Here is a 16,988-nt window from a genome sequence, read left to right on the forward strand (position 1 = left end):
TGCGATGCGATGAAAAATACAGAGCGAACGACTCGGAATGAGGGCCATAGTCCCCAAGCTCCAAGGCCAGAACAATAGAGCGAAGAGTTTCCATACGAAACTTGGAGACCTTCACAAATTTGTTCAAGGACTTGAGGTTGAGAATGGGCCGGGAAGACCCATTTGGTTTCGGGACTAGGAACAGCGGTGAATAGTACCCCTTGCCTCTCTGAGCCAGAGGCACCTGTACTACCACTCCTGTGTCCAGGAGGGACTGTACCACCGAATGAAGAGTTTTTGCCTTCACCTATTCCGAAGGGACGTTTGTCAGGCAAAATCGATGAGGGGGACGATTCTTGAAGGATACGGCGTAACCTCGAGTGACGACTTCCTGTACCCAGGCATCGGAAGTGGTCTTCAACCATTCCTGGGTAAACCCTAGAAGTCAGCCCCCCACTCTGGGATCCCCCCCAGAGGGAGGCCCGTCCCGTCATGCAGCAGGCTTGTCAGTCTTCGAAGCAGGCTGATGGGCAGCCCAGGCCCGTTTGGGTTTGGGCTTATTGGGTTTGGAAGTGCGAACCTGTTTGGGTACGCCTGACCTTTTGCTTTCCCTGAAGGACAAAAGGAGCAAAAGGAAGTACTCCGCCTTCGGCACAGAAGGAGCAGTACTAGGTAGACATGCTATTTTAGCAGACGCTAAGTCAGCCACTATCTTGTTGAGGTCTTCTCCGAAAAGAATGTCTCTTTTGAAGGGGAGTACCTCCAGGGTTTTCGTAGATTCCATGTCCACAGACCAGGACCGTAACAAGAGAATTCGTCAAGCCAAAATGGACATAGAAGCCTTGGCCGCCAGAATACTGGCATCAGAAGCCGCCTCTTTAATGTAATGAGACGCTGTAACAATATACGACAGGCATTGTCTAGCATGATCAGAAGCATTGGACAGCAACTCCGCCTCCAGCTCCTGAGCCCACGCTTCCATAGCTTCTGCAGCCCATGTTGCTGCAATAGTGGGCCTATGCACCGCACAGGTTAGGGTGTAGATTGCCTTCAACAACCCTCCACAAGCTTGTCCGTCGGCTCTCTCAAGGACGTGACAGTAGTTACAGGCAGAGCTGAGGATACTAGCAGCCACGGCACTTGCAATTCCACTGGCGGGGGTGTTTCCCAATTTTTACTAAGCTCTGCAGCGAGGGGGTATCGAGTCAGCATCTTATTGTGATGCGTCAACTTCTTTCCTGGATTTTCCCAGGACTCCTGACGTACGTCAACTAAATGTTCAGAGTGAGGTAAAACTTATTTAACCACCTTCTGACGTTTAAACCTGTCCGGTTTCTTAGGGGCAGCATCAGGCTCGGGTTCATTATCAACCTGAAGAATGAACCGGATAGCCTCTAACAAGTCAGGAACATTAACCTGCGAAACAACTTCCCCATCAGAAGCATCAGGATCAAAATCTGTGGGGTCCGTATAAACGCCATCCTCATCAGACGAGGTGTCTGAGACATTGGTGGATTGTGAGGAAGTAATTGCCTGCTTAGAGGACCCCTTGGTCTTAGGCGGGCGAGGGTTAAACTTTTGATTGGTTCAATTGCTGTAACTGATTGGACAGTTGATCTGCCCACGGCGGGTTAACCGCGGGGACCATAAGCGGTTGTATCAGCACAGGAGGTCCCATAGGGGGCGTTAGTCTAGTTACCAGCGTATTCAATAGCGTGGAGAAGGTAGCCCAAGGTGGGTTATTTTGCACCCCCGTTGCTATAGTCCCACTGGGGGGTAAGGAACCCCCAGAACCTGAACCCTCAGCTGCTATGTTATTCTCACGTGTCTGCAGCGTCAACACCACGCAATGTGGGATCAGCCCCAGTTCCGTAGCCCTTTGTAGCGGACATAATCAAAAGCTCAATGTAAGGCAACACAGTACAATATCAGCAGCACAATACCTGACAAGAACCCCCTGTGCAGTGTATCAGCACAAACAGGAAATTCAAGAAGTATATGGTGACTAAAAATCAGAGAAAAAAAAAATAGGATTTTAATTACCTACCAGTAAATCCTTTTCTCGTAGTCCGTAGAGGATGCTGGGGTCCATACGAGTACCATGGGTATAGACGGGTCCACCAGGAGCCATTGGCACTTTAAGAGTTTAATAGTGTGGGCTGGCTCCTCCCTCTATGCCCCACCTACCAGACTCAGTCTAGAAACTGTGCCCGGGGAGACAACATACTTCGAGAGAAGGAATTACACAGATAGTGGCGAGATTCATACCAGCTCACACAACATAAAAATCCGGCAAACATGCCGGAAAACTCAGCAACAGCGGAAACAGTACTGAAACAGTAAATAACGCTGAACTTATCTCGGAACCAGGCAGTACTGAACTATAAAATGCAGGAAAACGAAACGCTGGGCGGGCACCTGGCATCCTCTATGGACTAGGAGAAAAGGATTTACGTCCTAGAGGATGTTGGGGTCCATATTAGTACCATGGGGATGTACCAAAGCTCCCAGTATGGGAGGGAGAGCGTGGAGGCTCCTGCAACACTGCTTGACCAAACTTTAGGTCATCAGAGGCCAAAGTATCGAACTGGTAAAACTTAGCAAACGTGTTTGAACCAGACCAAGTAGCAGCTCGGCAAAGCCGTAAAGCCGAGACACCCCGGGCAGCCGCCCAGAAAGGACCCACTTTACGAGTAGAGTGGGCATTAAACGATTTTGGACACGGCAATCCTGACGTAGAATACGCATGCTGGATAGTGAACCTGATCCAGCGTGAAATTGACTGCTTAGAAGCAGGACACACAATTTTCTTGGGATCGTAGAGGACAAAGAGAGATTCAGTCTTTCTATGACGAGCTGTCCTCTTCACATAGATCTTCAAAGCCCTGACAACATCCAAAGTCTCTGAAGCAATTGAGGAGTCAGTAGCCACTGGCACCACAATAGGTTGGTTGATATGGAAAGCCGATACAGCGTTAGGCAGGAACTGTGGACGAGTCCTAAGTTCCGACCTGTTTTCATGGAAGATCAGATAAGGGCTTTTACAAGATAAAGCCCCCAATTCCGACACACGTCGGGCAGAAGCCAAGGCCAACAAAGTGACCGCCTTCCACGTGAGAAACTTGATGTCAGCCTCCAGTAGAGGCTCAAACCAAGCTGATTGTAGGAATTGCAACACCACATCTAGATCCCAGGGTGCCGTTGGCGCCACAAAGGGAGGCTGGATGTGAAGAACCCCTTTCAAAAAGGTCTGAACCTCAGGGAGGACAGCCAATTGAAAAAAGACGGACAAAGCAGAGATCTGGACCTTGATGGATCCCAATCTCAGGCCCATATCCACTCCCGCCTGCAGGAAAAGGAGAAAACGTCAAAGTTAAACCTCCACCGCAGGAAATTTTCTTGATTCACACCAAGAAATATATTTCTTCCAAATACGGTGGTAATGTTTAAACATTACCCCCTTCCTAGCCTGAATCAGGGTAGGAATTACTTCACTTGGGATACCTTTCCGAGCTAAGATCTGGCGCTCAACCGCCATGCCGTCAAACGTAGCCGTGGTAAGTCTTGATAGGCGAACGGCCCCTGCAGTAGCAGATCCTCCCAAAGAGGTAAGGGCCTTAGATCCTCCAGCAGAAGATCCAGTAGATCCACATACCAAGCCCTCCTTGGCCAGTCTGGAGCAATGAAGATTGCCAGAACCCTTGTTCTTCTTACCAGCTGAAGAACCTTTGGAATCAGAGGAAGTGGAGGGAACACATACTCTGACGTGAACACCCACGAAGTCACCAGTGCGTCCACCAACACTGCCTGAGGGTCTCTTGACCGGGAACAGTACCTCCCCAGCTTCTTGTTGAGGTGGGAGGCCATCATGTCTATGTGAGGAACCCCCCACCAACCGGTTACCTCCTCGAACACCCCCGGAGGGAGGCCCCACTCCCATGGATGGAGATCGTGTCTGCTGAGGAAGTCTGCTTCCCAGTTGTCTACTCCCGGAATGGATTGCCGACACCGCTACAGCGTGCCTTTCCGCCCAGAGGATGATTCTTGACACCTCTGACATAGCAGCCCTGCTCTTTGTTACGCCTTGTCGGTTTATGTAGACTACAGTGGTCACGTTGTCCGACTGCACCTGAACAGCCCGATCCTGTAGAAGGTGTGCTGCTTGCAGAAGGGCATTGTACACGGCCCTTAGCTCCAGGATGTTTATTGGGAGAAGGGATTCTTGATTCGACCACCTTCCCTGAAAGGTTTCCCCCAGAGCAACTGCTCCCCAACCTCTTAGACTTGCATCTGTGGTTAAAAGGATCCAGTCTTGAATTCCGAACCTTCGGCCTTCCAGAAGGTGCGGAAGTTGTAGCCACCAGAGGAGTGAAATCCTGGCTTTCGGAGACAGGCGTAGCCTCGTGCATGTGTAGTTGAGAGCCCGACCACTGGTCCAATAGGTCCAGCTGAAAAGGTCGAGCATGAAACCTGCCGTACTGCAGAGCCTCGTAGGCGGCAACCATCTTCCCCAGAAGGCGGCTGCATTGATGAACCGATACCCGGGTAGGCTTTAAGACATCCCGGACCATTGTTTGAATCACCAATGCTTTCTCCACCAGGAGAAAAACCCTCTGCACTTCCGTGTCGAGGATCATTCCCAGGAAAGACAGCCTCCTTGTCAGCTCCAGATGAGACTTTGGAGGGTTCAGGATCTAACCGTGCTTGCTGAGCAGCTGTGTCGTGAGCGCGATGGATCGCAACAACCTCTCCCTGGACGGCGCCTTGATCAGGAGATCGTCCAGATATGGAATTATGTTCACCCCCTGCTTGCGGAGGAGAACCATCATCTCCGCCATCACCTTGGTGAAGATCCTTGGTGCTGTACAGAGGCCAAACGGCAGCGCCTGGAGCTGACAGTGATCGTCCAACAGTGCAAACCTGAGATATGCTTGATGCGGCGACCAAATGGGAATGTGGAGGTAAGCATCCTTTATGTCCAGCGGCACCAGGAACTCCCCATCCGTCAGTCCTGAGATGACAGCTCCCAGAGATTCCATCTTGAATTTGAACTCCCTGAGATAAGGGTTAACAAAGACTAAGTTTAGAATAGGCCGTACCGAACCATCCGGTTTCGATACCACAAAAAGGTTTGAATAATAACTTTTGTTCCACTATGAGGTGGAACTGGAACAATGACCTCCGACACCACCAATTTTCTGATGGCCTCCAGAAGAATTGTACTGTCTGCCAGGAGAGCTGGCAAGCCTGACTTGAAGAAACGGTGAGGTGGGGGATCTTGAAACTCCAGTCTGTACCCCCTGGACACTATATCCAGGACCCAGGGGTCCAGGCCAGACGACACCCAGACCCTCTTAGGGATCTGAAATTTATTTTCTGAAGTTTCCCAGGCTTTTTCAAAGATAGCGTTTAATTCTTTGGATGCCGGGAAGGTGAGGGTGGGGGGGCTTCTTATTATCTGTAAAAAAAAAGGCCTCCTCCACTTGCTCAGGAGCAGTGTCAGAAATATGTAAAACATCCCTTACAGCTTCAATCATCAACTGCACCCCCTTAGCAAGTGATGCTGTCCCCCTCGACACATCCCCGTCACCATCTTCAGAGTCCGTGTCATCCTGCATAAGCATTGCAGGTGCACGCTTCTGAGAATGTACCGCAGGGGACCCTGAGGAAGCAGTATCAGACCATACAACCATTGAGGATTGTAGGACCTGAGTGGCATGCTCAGTCCTAGCAAACCTATCAGAAATCTGAGAAATAGTCCCCCTCAGAGAGACTAACCATTCTGGCTCTCTAGTCGGGATCTGCGCTACAACAGTGCAATCCTGCTTACATGGTATGGAGTCTTCCTGGGAAGACAAATCCTCCGCAGCATATGAAACAGTGTCCCTAGACATGTTGTCACACACACCAAACACCCCACAAACACACAGGGTATTTACTTAGACACAGTTTCCAAGAATGGCAGAGAGACACAGAGATTGGAGCCAACCCCCACACAGCGCTATTAGAGGTATAGGGAGACCCTAACCAGCGCTGACTGTGTTCCTTAATAGGTGACACAGCCTAAACACAGCCTCCCCTCCCTTCTACAACCCCCTGGTACCGTACAGATAGCTGGAGCTGCTCTGGAGGGACCTCAACATCCACTGGCAGTGACTGCAGGTAGGAAAAATAGCGCTGAACGTTGCTGGATCCGCTCCGAGGAGAGGCTCCGCCCCTTCAATGGCGCTGTCTTCCCGCTCTTGAAGATTATACTGGCCCGAGGAAATTTGTGCTGGCTGAGATCCGCAGACCCAGACAGGCTGGAAATGGTCAGTGCAGGGTTCTGTGCTGGCTCAGGGCGACCCTCACAGCGCCGCACTGCAGTACTGCTGAGCCGTCCGGGAGCGCAGTATTATGCACTCCCACCCTTAAGCCGCCTTCTTCACACTGACCCCCCGCTTGTAAGATGGGACAGTGACTAACTCGCCGCGCTTCAGCACGAGGGGGTGGCGGCTGGCTGCCGGGGTGAGTGTTCCCCTGTGGCGGGGCGCGATCTGTCCCCTCTGGAGCTCAATGTCCAGTCAGCAGAGGCAGTGGCTCAAGACCCCACAGGGCGGACACTGCTCCCCCCCTCAGTCCCTCGATGCAGGGAGGTCGTTGCCAGCAGCCTCCCTGTAAAATAAAAAAAACTCTTTAAAAAAAAAAAAAACTTTTTCCAGAGAAGCTCTGTAGCGCTCCCCTAGCTGTGACTGGCTCCTCCGGGCACATTTTCTAAACGGAGTCTGGTAGGAGGGGCATAGAGGGAGGAGCAAGCCCACACTATTAAACTCTTAAAGTGCCAATGGCTCCTGGTGGACCTGTCTATACCCATGGTACTAATATGAACTCCAGCATAGTCTAGACACACTGAGTATGGGGGTCATTCCAACCAGATCACTCGCTGCAGTTTGTTGCAGCGCAGCAATCGGGTCGGAACTGCGCATGCGCCGGCGCATGGCAGCTTTCGTTGCCTAGCGATCGCCTCCGAGACATAGGCGGTCGCTGGGAGGGAGGGGGCTGAAAGGCGGCGTTAAGCCGCCGCTTAGGAGGAGTGGTTCGGGCAACGCAGGCGTGGCCGGACCGGTGGGGGGACGGGCCACGGCGGCTGCGTGACGTCTCACGCAGCCGCTGCGGCCAGCGGCAGCAACAATTCACTCCCGGCCAGCCGCAGGAGCTGCGCTGGCCAGGAGTTACTCCTCAAATACAAAGGCATCGCCGCTGTGCGATGCTTTTGTATTTGGGCGAGGGGGCCGGCACTGACATGCGGGGCGGACTAGCCCTGTGCTGGACGTCCCCCCGCATGTCAGGGAAGATGATCGTAACTGTGCTAAATTTACCACAGCAACGATCAACTCGGAATGACCCTCTATATCCTGTGAACTGCCTATATTATGATAAACCTGACACACTTAGCCCCCTCAGGTTATAGATTATAGGGCTAGCAATCTAAGTGAGATACATGAAATGGAGGTCACGCAGCAGCTATATGCACACACACAGAGTCGCAGTTTGTACAATCCAGAAATTATGACATGCAATAAAACTGCACTGGACTAGCAATACAGAGTAGTACTATGTATAGCTATACACTTAATAGATATAACAATGCACAGTAAAGACTGGATGTATATCACAGGGCACTTGTACTAAATAACCCTGACTAAATGCACTTTTTCTTAACTAACACTGTCAGCAGACATGTAGAATACTTAAGTGTCCTGTAAAATGCACAGCGCTGACAGGCAGGTGGCTTTACAGAGGAGGATTTGCCCAAACAGTCCCAGGATCAGCTCGGCTTCACCTAATGGCGACCAAACGCTGACAGGGAGTGAGGGGGAGAGAGAGATATGCAGCTCCAGGGCGGGAACATTTACTCTAAATGGCGCGCTGGGGCTACAGGTCAAAGCCTTATCCCACTGCTGGACTTCACTGCCGGGTACTGGGGGCTTAATAAAACGGATTTATGAGAGAAAACAGACATGTGCCCATGCTCTGGTGGTCTAGTGGGGTCCCTGTACTACCACAGTGTCCACGCCAGCGCGCGCTGCCCGCCTCCCACCGGCCGCGCGGGATCACGATTTACAGTGGGTCCTGTTGAGGGGACCCCTTACCTCCACCCTGAGTGCGGCCATGCGATCCGGGAGAACAGCGGTCGTGTGTGTGACTAACTTGGAAGAAAACCGGAGCCTCCGCTGTAGATACCCGGCAACCAGGGCGCGGAAGTGTACAGCGCCACTGGGGTAGGTGATGGAGCTGCAGCTGGAGATGTCAGACTGACAACTAACACAGTCAGTGCCTCTGCTGCAGCCCTTGAAGTCTTCAATATTCTTTAAAAGCTTCTCTCAGGGCTGCTGGAGCAGCCCCCCTGTTGTATGCCTGCTTACTGCATAGCACCAACTACAAAACTGAGCTCCTGTGCACGGAGGCGGGGTTATAGAGGAGGCGGCGCTAGGCATTCTGGGAACAGTCAAAGCTTTGAGCCTGTTGGTGCCTGGGACCAAGATCCTACTCTACACCCCCAATGTCATTCCCTGTGGAGCCCAGTATACCCCGCAGCAGAAATCCGTGGTTTTTGTAAACAGACCCTTGGGGGGAGATTCAAATGTTTGAAAACTCAGTTGGGAGTGTTTTTTCCTCTCTAATAGACAGGAAAAAACAGACACCGAACCGAATTTTCAAACATTTGATTTCCACCCTTGGTATGTTTAGCCCACAGGTGTGGTACTGTGTTCGCCAACCATGGGCAGTACAGTTGGTGTATTGCTTAGCATTACTGCCTCACAGCACTGAGGTCTTGGGTTTGATTACCACCAAGGTCCTAGCTTAATTGGCTCCCAAAAAAAATAACTGGTAATAAAAAATAAAAAAATAGAGTTTAAATGCATATAAACAATATATATATATATATATATAATATAAGAATTTACTTACCGATAATTCTATTTCTCGGAGTCCGTAGTGGATGCTGGGGTTCCTGAAAGGACCATGGGGAATAGCGGCTCCGCAGGAGACAGGGCACAAAAAGTAAAGCTTTCCGATCAGGTGGTGTGCACTGGCTCCTCCCCCTATGACCCTCCTCCAGACTCCAGTTAGGTACTGTGCCCGGACGAGCGTACACAATAAGGGAGGAATTTTGAATCCCGGGTAAGACTCATACCAGCCACACCAATCACACTGTACAACCTGTGATCTGAACCCAGTTAACAGTATGATAACAGCGGAGCCTCTGAAAAGATGGCTCACAACAACAATAACCCGATTTAGTTAGCAATAACTATGTACAAGTATTGCAGATAATCCGCACTTGGGATGGGCGCCCAGCATCCACTACGGACTCCGAGAAATAGAATTATCGGTAAGTAAATTCTTATTTTCTCTATCGTCCTTGTGGATGCTGGGGTTCCTGAAAGGACCATGGGGATTATACCAAAGCTCCCAAACGGGCGGGAGAGTGCGGATGACTCTGCAGCACCGAATGAGAGAACTCCAGGTCCTCTTTTGCCAGGGTATCAAATTTGTAGAATTTTACAAACGTGTTCTCCCCCGACCACGTAGCTGCTCGGCAAAGTTGTAATGCCGAGACCCCTCGGGCAGCCGCCCAAGATGAGCCCACCTTCCTTGTGGAATGGGCCTTAACAGATTTAGACTGTGGCAGGCCTGCCACAGAATGTGCAAGTTGAATTGTGCTACCAATCCCACGAGCAATCGACTGCTTAGAAGCAGAAGCACCCAGCATTGTTGGGTGCATACAGGATAAACAGCAAGTCAGATTTCCTGAATCCAGCCAACCTGGAAACTATATTTTCAGGGCCCTGATAACATCCAGCAACTTGGAGTCCTCCAAGTCCCTAGTAGCCGCAGGTACCACAATAAGCTGGTTCAGGTGAAACGCTGACACCACCTTAAGGAGAAACTGGGGACGAGTCCGCAGCTTTGCTCTGTCCGAATGGACAATCAGATATGGCTTTGTGAGATAAAGCCGCCAATTCTGACACTCGCCTGGCCGAGGCCAGGACCAACAGCATGGTCATTTTCCATGTGAGATATATCAAATCCACAGATTTGAGTTGTTTAAACCAATGTGATTTTTTTAGGAATCCCAAAACTACGTTGAGATCGCCCAGTGCCACTGGAGACATCAAAGGGGCTGTATATGCAGTACTCCCTTAACAACTTCTGGACTTCAGGAACTGAAGCCAATTTCTTTCTGGAAGAAAATCAACAGGCCGAAATTTGAACCTTAATGGACCCAATTTGAGACCCATAGACACTCCTGTTTGCAGGAAATGTAGAAATTAACCTAGTTGAAATTCTTCCGTGGAGCCTTCCTGGACTCACACCCTGGCACATATTTTCACCTAAGTGGTGATAATGTTGTGCGGTCACCTCCTTCCTGGCTCTGACCAGGGTAGGGATGACCTCTTCCGGAATGCCTCTTTCCCTTAGGATCCGGCGTTCACCCGCCTTGGCGTCAACGCAGCTGCGGTAAGTCCCGGAACAGACACGGTTCTTGCCGAATCAAGACCCTTCTTAGTATCTCTTGAAGTTCCGGGAACCAAGTCCTTCTTGGCCAAACCGGAGCCACGAGTATAGTTCTTACTCCTCTCCTTCCTATCATTTTCAATACATTGGGTATGAAAAGCAGAGGATGGAACACATACACCGACTGGTACACCGACGGTGTTACCAGAGCGTCCCAGCTATTGCCTGAGTGTCTCTTGACCTGGCGCTTCAGGTGGGACGCCATCATAACCACCTTTGGTCTTTCCCAACGGTTTACAATCATGTGGAAACTTCCAGATTAAGTTTCCACTTTTCCGGGTGGAATTCATTTATGCTGAGGAAATCTTCCCAGTTGCCCACTCCCGGAATGAACACTGCTGACAGTGTTATCACATGATTTTCCGCCCAGCGAAGAATCCTTGCTGTCATTGCCCTCCTGCTTCTTGTGTCGCCCCGTCTGATAACGTGGGCGACCGCCATGATGATGTCCTACTGGATCAGCACCGGTTGACTTTGAAGCAGGAGTCTTCCTAGGCTCAGAGCATTGTAAATTGCCCTTAGCTCCAGTATATTCATGTGGAGAGAAGTCTCCAGACTTGACCACACTTCCTTGGAAATTTTTTCCCTGTGTGACTACTCCCCAGCCTCTCAGGCTGGTATCCGTGGTCCCCAGAACACAGTCCTGAATGCTGAGTGTGCTGCCCTCTAAAAGATGAGCACTCTGCAGCCCCCACAGAAGAGACACCCTTGTCCTTGGAGACAGGATTATCCGCTGATGCATCTGAAAATGCGATCCGGACCATTCGTCCAGCAAATCCCCTGAGATCTGCCGAATGGAATCGCTTCGTAAGAAGCCACCATTTTTCCCAGGACTCCTGTGCATTGATGCACTGATACTTGGCCTGGTTTTAGGAGGTTTCTGACTAGGTCGAATAACTCCTTGGCTTTTTCCTCCCGGAGGAACACCTTTTTCTGGACTATGCCCAGAATCATTCCTAGGAACAGCAGACGTATCGTCGGAAAACAGCTGCGATTCTTGGAATATTTAGAATCCAGTCGTGCTGTCGTAGAACTACTTTAGATAGTGCTCTTCCGACCTCCAACTGTTCTCTGGAACTTGCCCTTTTCAGGATATCGTCCAAGTAAGGGATAATTTAGATGCCTTTTTTCTTTGAATAAACATCTTTTCGGCCATTACCTTGGTAAAAGGCCCGGGGTGCCGTGGATAATTCAAACGGCATCGTCTGAAACTGATATTGACAGTTCTGTACCACGAACCAGAGGTACCCTTGTTGAGAAGGGCAAATTTGGACATGGAGGTAATCCTTGATGTCCAGGGACACCATATAGTCCCCTTTTTTCCGGTTCGCTATCACTGCTCTGAGTGACTCCATCTCGATTTGAACCTTTTATGTAAGTGTTCAAAGATTTCAGTTTAGACTATGTCTCACCAAGCCGTCTGGCGTCAGTACCACAATATAGTGTGGAAAAATAATACCCTTTTCCTTGTTGTAGGAGGGGTACTTTGATTTATCACCTGCTGGATATACAGCTTGTGAATTGTTTCCAATGCTGCCTCCCTGTCGGAGGGAGCCGTTGGTAAAGCAGACTTCAGAAACCTGCGAGGAGAAGATGTCTCGACTCTCCCATCTGTACCCCTGGGATAATACTTGTACTATCTAGGGGTCAACCTGCGAGTGATCCCACTGCGCGCTGAGACTCTTGAGACTACCCCCCCACCTTGAGTCCGCTTGCATGGCCCCAGCGTCTATATAGAATGCGTCCTATTAAATGCTCTATATGAATAAAATATTTTCAGTCAGGGAATCCGACCAAGCCAACCCAGCACTGCATCTCCAGGCTGATGGCGATCGCTGGTCGCAGTATAACCACCGTATGTGTGTATATACTTTTTAGGATATCTTTCCAGCTTCCTATCAGCTGGCTCCTTGAGGGCGGCCGTATCTGGAGACGGTAACGCCACTTGATAAGCGTGTGAGCGCCTTATCACCCTAAGGGGTGTTTCCCAACGCGCCCTAATTTCTGGCGGGAAAGGGTATAACGCCAATATTTGCTATCGGGGTAACCCCACGCATCATCACACACTTCATTTTATTTTATCTGATTCAGGAAAAACTACAGGTAGTTTTTTCACTCCCACATAATACCCTTTTTTGTGGTACTTGTAGTATCAGAAATATGCAACACCTCCTTCATTGCCCTTAACGTGTGGCCCTAATGAGAAATACGTTTGTTTATTCACCGTCGACACTGGATTCAGTGTCCGTGTCTGTGTCTGTGTCGACCGACTGAGGTAAATGGGCGTTTTTAACGCCCCTGACGGTGTTTCTGAGACGCCTGGACCGGTACTAATAGTTTGTCGGCCGTCTCACGTCGTCAACCGACCTTGCAGCGTGTTGACATTCTCACGTAATTCCCTAAATAAGCCATCCATTCCGGTGTCGACTCCCTAGAGAGTGACATCACCATTACAGGCAATTTCTCCGCCTCCTCACCAACATCGTCCTCATACATGTCGACACACACGTACCGACACACAGCACACACACCGGGAATGCTCTGACAGAGGACAGGACCCACACTAGCCCTTTGGGGAGACAGAGGGAGAGTTTGCCAGCACACACCAAAACGCTATAATTATATAGGGACAACCTTATATAAGTGTTTTCCCTTATAGCATCTTTATATATATCTCAATATCGCCAAAATCAGTGCCCCCCCTCTCTGTTTTAACCCTGTTTCTGTAGTGCAGTGCAGGGGAGAGCCTGGGAGCCTTCTCTCCAGGCTTTCTGTGAGAGAAAATGGCGCTGTGTGCTGAGGAGATAGGCCCCGCCCCTTTTTCGGCGGGCTCGTCTCCCGCTATTTAGTGAATCTTGGCAGGGGTTAAATATCTCCATATAGCCTCTGGGGGCTATATGTGAGGTATTTTTCGCCAAAAAAGGTTTTCATTTGCCTCCCAGGGCGCCCCCCTCCCAGCGCCCTGCACCCTCAGTGACTGCCGTGTGAAGTGTGCTGAGAGGAAAATGGCGCACAGCTGCAGTGCTGTGCGCTACCTTTAGAAGACTGCAGGAGTCTTCAGCCGCCGATTCTGGACCTCTTCTTACTTCAGCATCTGCAAGGGGGCCGGCGGCGCGGCTCCGGTGACCATCCAGGCTGTACCTGTGATTGTCCCTCTGGAGCTGATGTCCAGTAGCCAAGAAGCCAATCCATCCTGCACGCAGGTGAGTTCACTCCTTCTCCCCTCAGTCCCTCGTTGCAGTGATCCTGTTGCCAGCAGGACTCACTGTAAAATAAAAAACCTAAGCTAAACTTTCTCTAAGCAGCTCTTTAGGAGAGCCACCTAGATTGCACCCTTCTCGGCCGGGCACAAAAATCTAACTGGAGTCTGGAGGAGGGTCATAGGGGGAGGAGCCAGTGCACACCACCTGATCGGAAAGCTTTACTTTTTGTGCCCTGTCTCCTGCGGAGCCGCTATTCCCCATGGTCCTTTCAGGAACCCCAGCATCCACAAGGACGATAGAGAAATATATATATATATATATATATATATATATATATATATATATATATTTTACATGCAGCCAACACCGCTGACTAGAGTGTATTACTTACCTGGTTGCCACTTTCCCATTTTGGACTACTGCAATTATCAGACTCCACACTTGATAAACACAGGTGGGAATGACTGCTGGCACTGGATGTACCAAGCCGTGCCCTGAACTTGAGAAGGCTGGGCGTCAGGCATTTCACCGGCATACTAGGGCTAGACGTATTAATTTCAGGACCTGAAGAGGATATCAGCAAAGTGATGACAAAGCAACAATTGAGCAGAGGTCGGTGTTAGTAGAAAGATCAATCTATTTGCATGGTAAGTCTAGCATGGGACCAAAGCTCTTCTATATTATATTACAATGGTCTTCGTTTTAGGAGGGTTCCCTTTTACTTAAAATAAACTTAAAGATACCATATTAAGAATGCATATGCCATATTAGCCATTTCTACAGTGCTCTATGTGCCAATGGACAAGCAGTCCTGACAACAGACCTGCAGTGCTAATGTACAGCAGAGTGACATAGGCTATGTCACTTCCTCAAAGGGTACCCCTATGATCAGTGTGCTGGACAGCAGTAAGAAGAGTGCCGGTCGGCAGTAGGAAGAATGCCGGTAAATGATATTTTCCTAGTTAACATATTTCACTTACAGTCCAAAACACTTACATGAAATTAGCAGCTTACAGCACCAAGGACAGGTCTGGGAGTTATATAGCGTACACTTACATGAAATATGCATCTTATAGCGCACAGGACAGGTCTGGGAGTAACATAGGGTACACTTACATGAAATGTGCATCTTATAGCACACAGGACAGGTCTGGGAGTAACCCCTCAGGTACACTTACATGAAATGTGCATCTTATAGCACCAAGGATAGGTCTGGGAGTAACATAGGGTACACTTACATGAAATGAGCATCTTATAGCACACAGGACAGGCCTGGGAGTAACATAGGGTACACGTACATGAAATTAGCAGCTTATTCACTTTCATTGAATTTTCTTTATTTTTCATTAAAACAGGAGTAATGTTTTCCTCTGTAGTCTTATTATGCGCTGGAGTCACGGCAGGGGCACACGTCTGCATCTTACCACGAACTGGAGAGTTCTACAGTTAAAAAAAATAAGAATTTACTTACCGATAATTCTATTTCTCGGAGTCCGTAGTGGATGCTGGGGTTCCTGAAAGGACCATGGGGAATAGCGGCTCCGCAGGAGACAGGGCACAAAAAAGTAAAGCTTTTACCAGATCAGGTGGTGTGCACTGGCTCCTCCCCCTATGACCCTCCTCCAGACTCCAGTTAGGTACTGTGCCCGGACGAGCGTACACAATAAGGGAGGCAATTTGAATCCCGGGTAAGACTCATACCAGCCACACCAATCACACCGTACAACTTGTGATCTAAACCCAGTTAACAGTATGATAACAGAAAGAGCCTCTTAAAGATGGCTCCTTAACAATATAACCCGAATTTGTTAACAATAACTATGTACAGTATTGCAGATAATCCGCACTTGGGATGGGCGCCCAGCATCCACTACGGACTCCGAGAAATAGAATTATCGGTAAGTAAATTCTTATTTTCTCTATCGTCCTAAGTGGATGCTGGGGTTCCTGAAAGGACCATGGGGATTATACCAAAGCTCCCAAACGGGCGGGAGAGTGCGGATGACTCTGCAGCACCGAATGAGAGAATTCCAAGTCCTCTTTTGCCAGGGTATCAAATTTGTAGAATTTTACAAACGTGTTTTCCCCCGACCACGTAGCTGCTCGGCAGAATTGTAATGCCGAGACCCCTCGGGCAGCCGCCCAAGATGAGCCCACCTTCCTTGTGGAATGGGCCTTAACAGATTTAGGCTGTGGCAGGCCTGCCACAGAATGAGCAAGTTGAATTGTGTTACAAATCCAACGAGCAATCGTCTGCTTAGAAGCAGGGGCACCCAACTTGTTGGGTGCATATAGTATCAACAGCGAGTCAGATTTTCTGACTTCAGCCGTCCTTGAAATGTATATTTTTAAGGCTCTGACAACGTCCAACAACTTGGAGTCCTCCAAGTCGCCAGTGGCCGCAGGCACCACAATAGGTTGGTTCAGGTGAAACGCTGATACCACCTTAGGGAGAAAATGCGGACGAGTCCTCAGTTCTGCCCTATCCGAATGGAAGATTAGATAAGGGCTTTTATAAGATAAAGCCGCCAATTCAGATACTCTCCTGGCGGAAGCCAGGGCCAGTAACATAGTCACTTTCCATGTGAGATATTTAAAATCCACCTTTTTCAATGGTTCAAACCAATGGGATTTGAGGAAATCTAAAACTACATTTAGATCCCACGGTGCCACCGGAGGCACCACAGGAGGCTGTATATGCAGTACTCCTTTAACAAAAGTCTGTACCTCAGGAACTGAGGCCAATTCTTTTTGGAAGAATATTGACAGGGCCGAAATTTGAACCTTAATAGATCTCAATTTGAGACCCCTAGACAATCCTGATTGTAGGAAATGTAGGAAACGACCCAGTTGAAATTCCTCCGTCGGAACACTCCGATCCTCGCACCACGCGACATATTTTCGCCAAATGCGGTGATAATGTTTCGCGGTGACTTCCTTCCTTGCCTTAATCAAGGTAGGAATGACTTCTTCTGGAATGCCTTTCCCTTTTAGGATCTGGCGTTCAACCGCCATGCCGTCAAACGCAGCCGCGGTAAGTCTTGAAAGAGACAGGGACCCTGTTGTAGCAGGTCCCTTCTCAGAAGTAGAGGGCACGGGTCGTCCGTGACCAACTCTTGAAGTTCCGGGTACCAAGTCCTTCTTGGCCAATCCGGAGCCACTAGTATTTCTTACTCCTCCTCACTGTATAATCTTCAATACCTTTGGTATGAGAGGCAGAGGAGGAAACACATATACTGATTT

At 49.5% G+C, this 16,988-nt stretch overlaps 1 protein-coding gene across 1 annotated transcript in view; it reads right to left on the bottom strand.

Moving 5' to 3' along the window:
• Positions 1-16,988, bottom strand: part of MASTL (microtubule associated serine/threonine kinase like) — a 245,522-nt gene that overhangs the window by 96,663 nt on the left and 131,871 nt on the right. Inside the window, exons 6-7 of the mRNA XM_063921679.1 lie at positions 15,044-15,185; positions 14,137-14,309 (exon numbers count right to left, since the gene is read on the bottom strand). Of these exons, the coding sequence (XP_063777749.1) occupies positions 14,137-14,309; positions 15,044-15,185 (315 nt within the window). The remainder of the gene's footprint in view (positions 1-14,136; positions 14,310-15,043; positions 15,186-16,988) is intronic.

Source organism: Pseudophryne corroboree, chromosome 5 (genome assembly GCF_028390025.1).
Source record: "Pseudophryne corroboree isolate aPseCor3 chromosome 5, aPseCor3.hap2, whole genome shotgun sequence".
NCBI classification, from domain to species: domain Eukaryota; kingdom Metazoa; phylum Chordata; class Amphibia; order Anura; family Myobatrachidae; genus Pseudophryne; species Pseudophryne corroboree.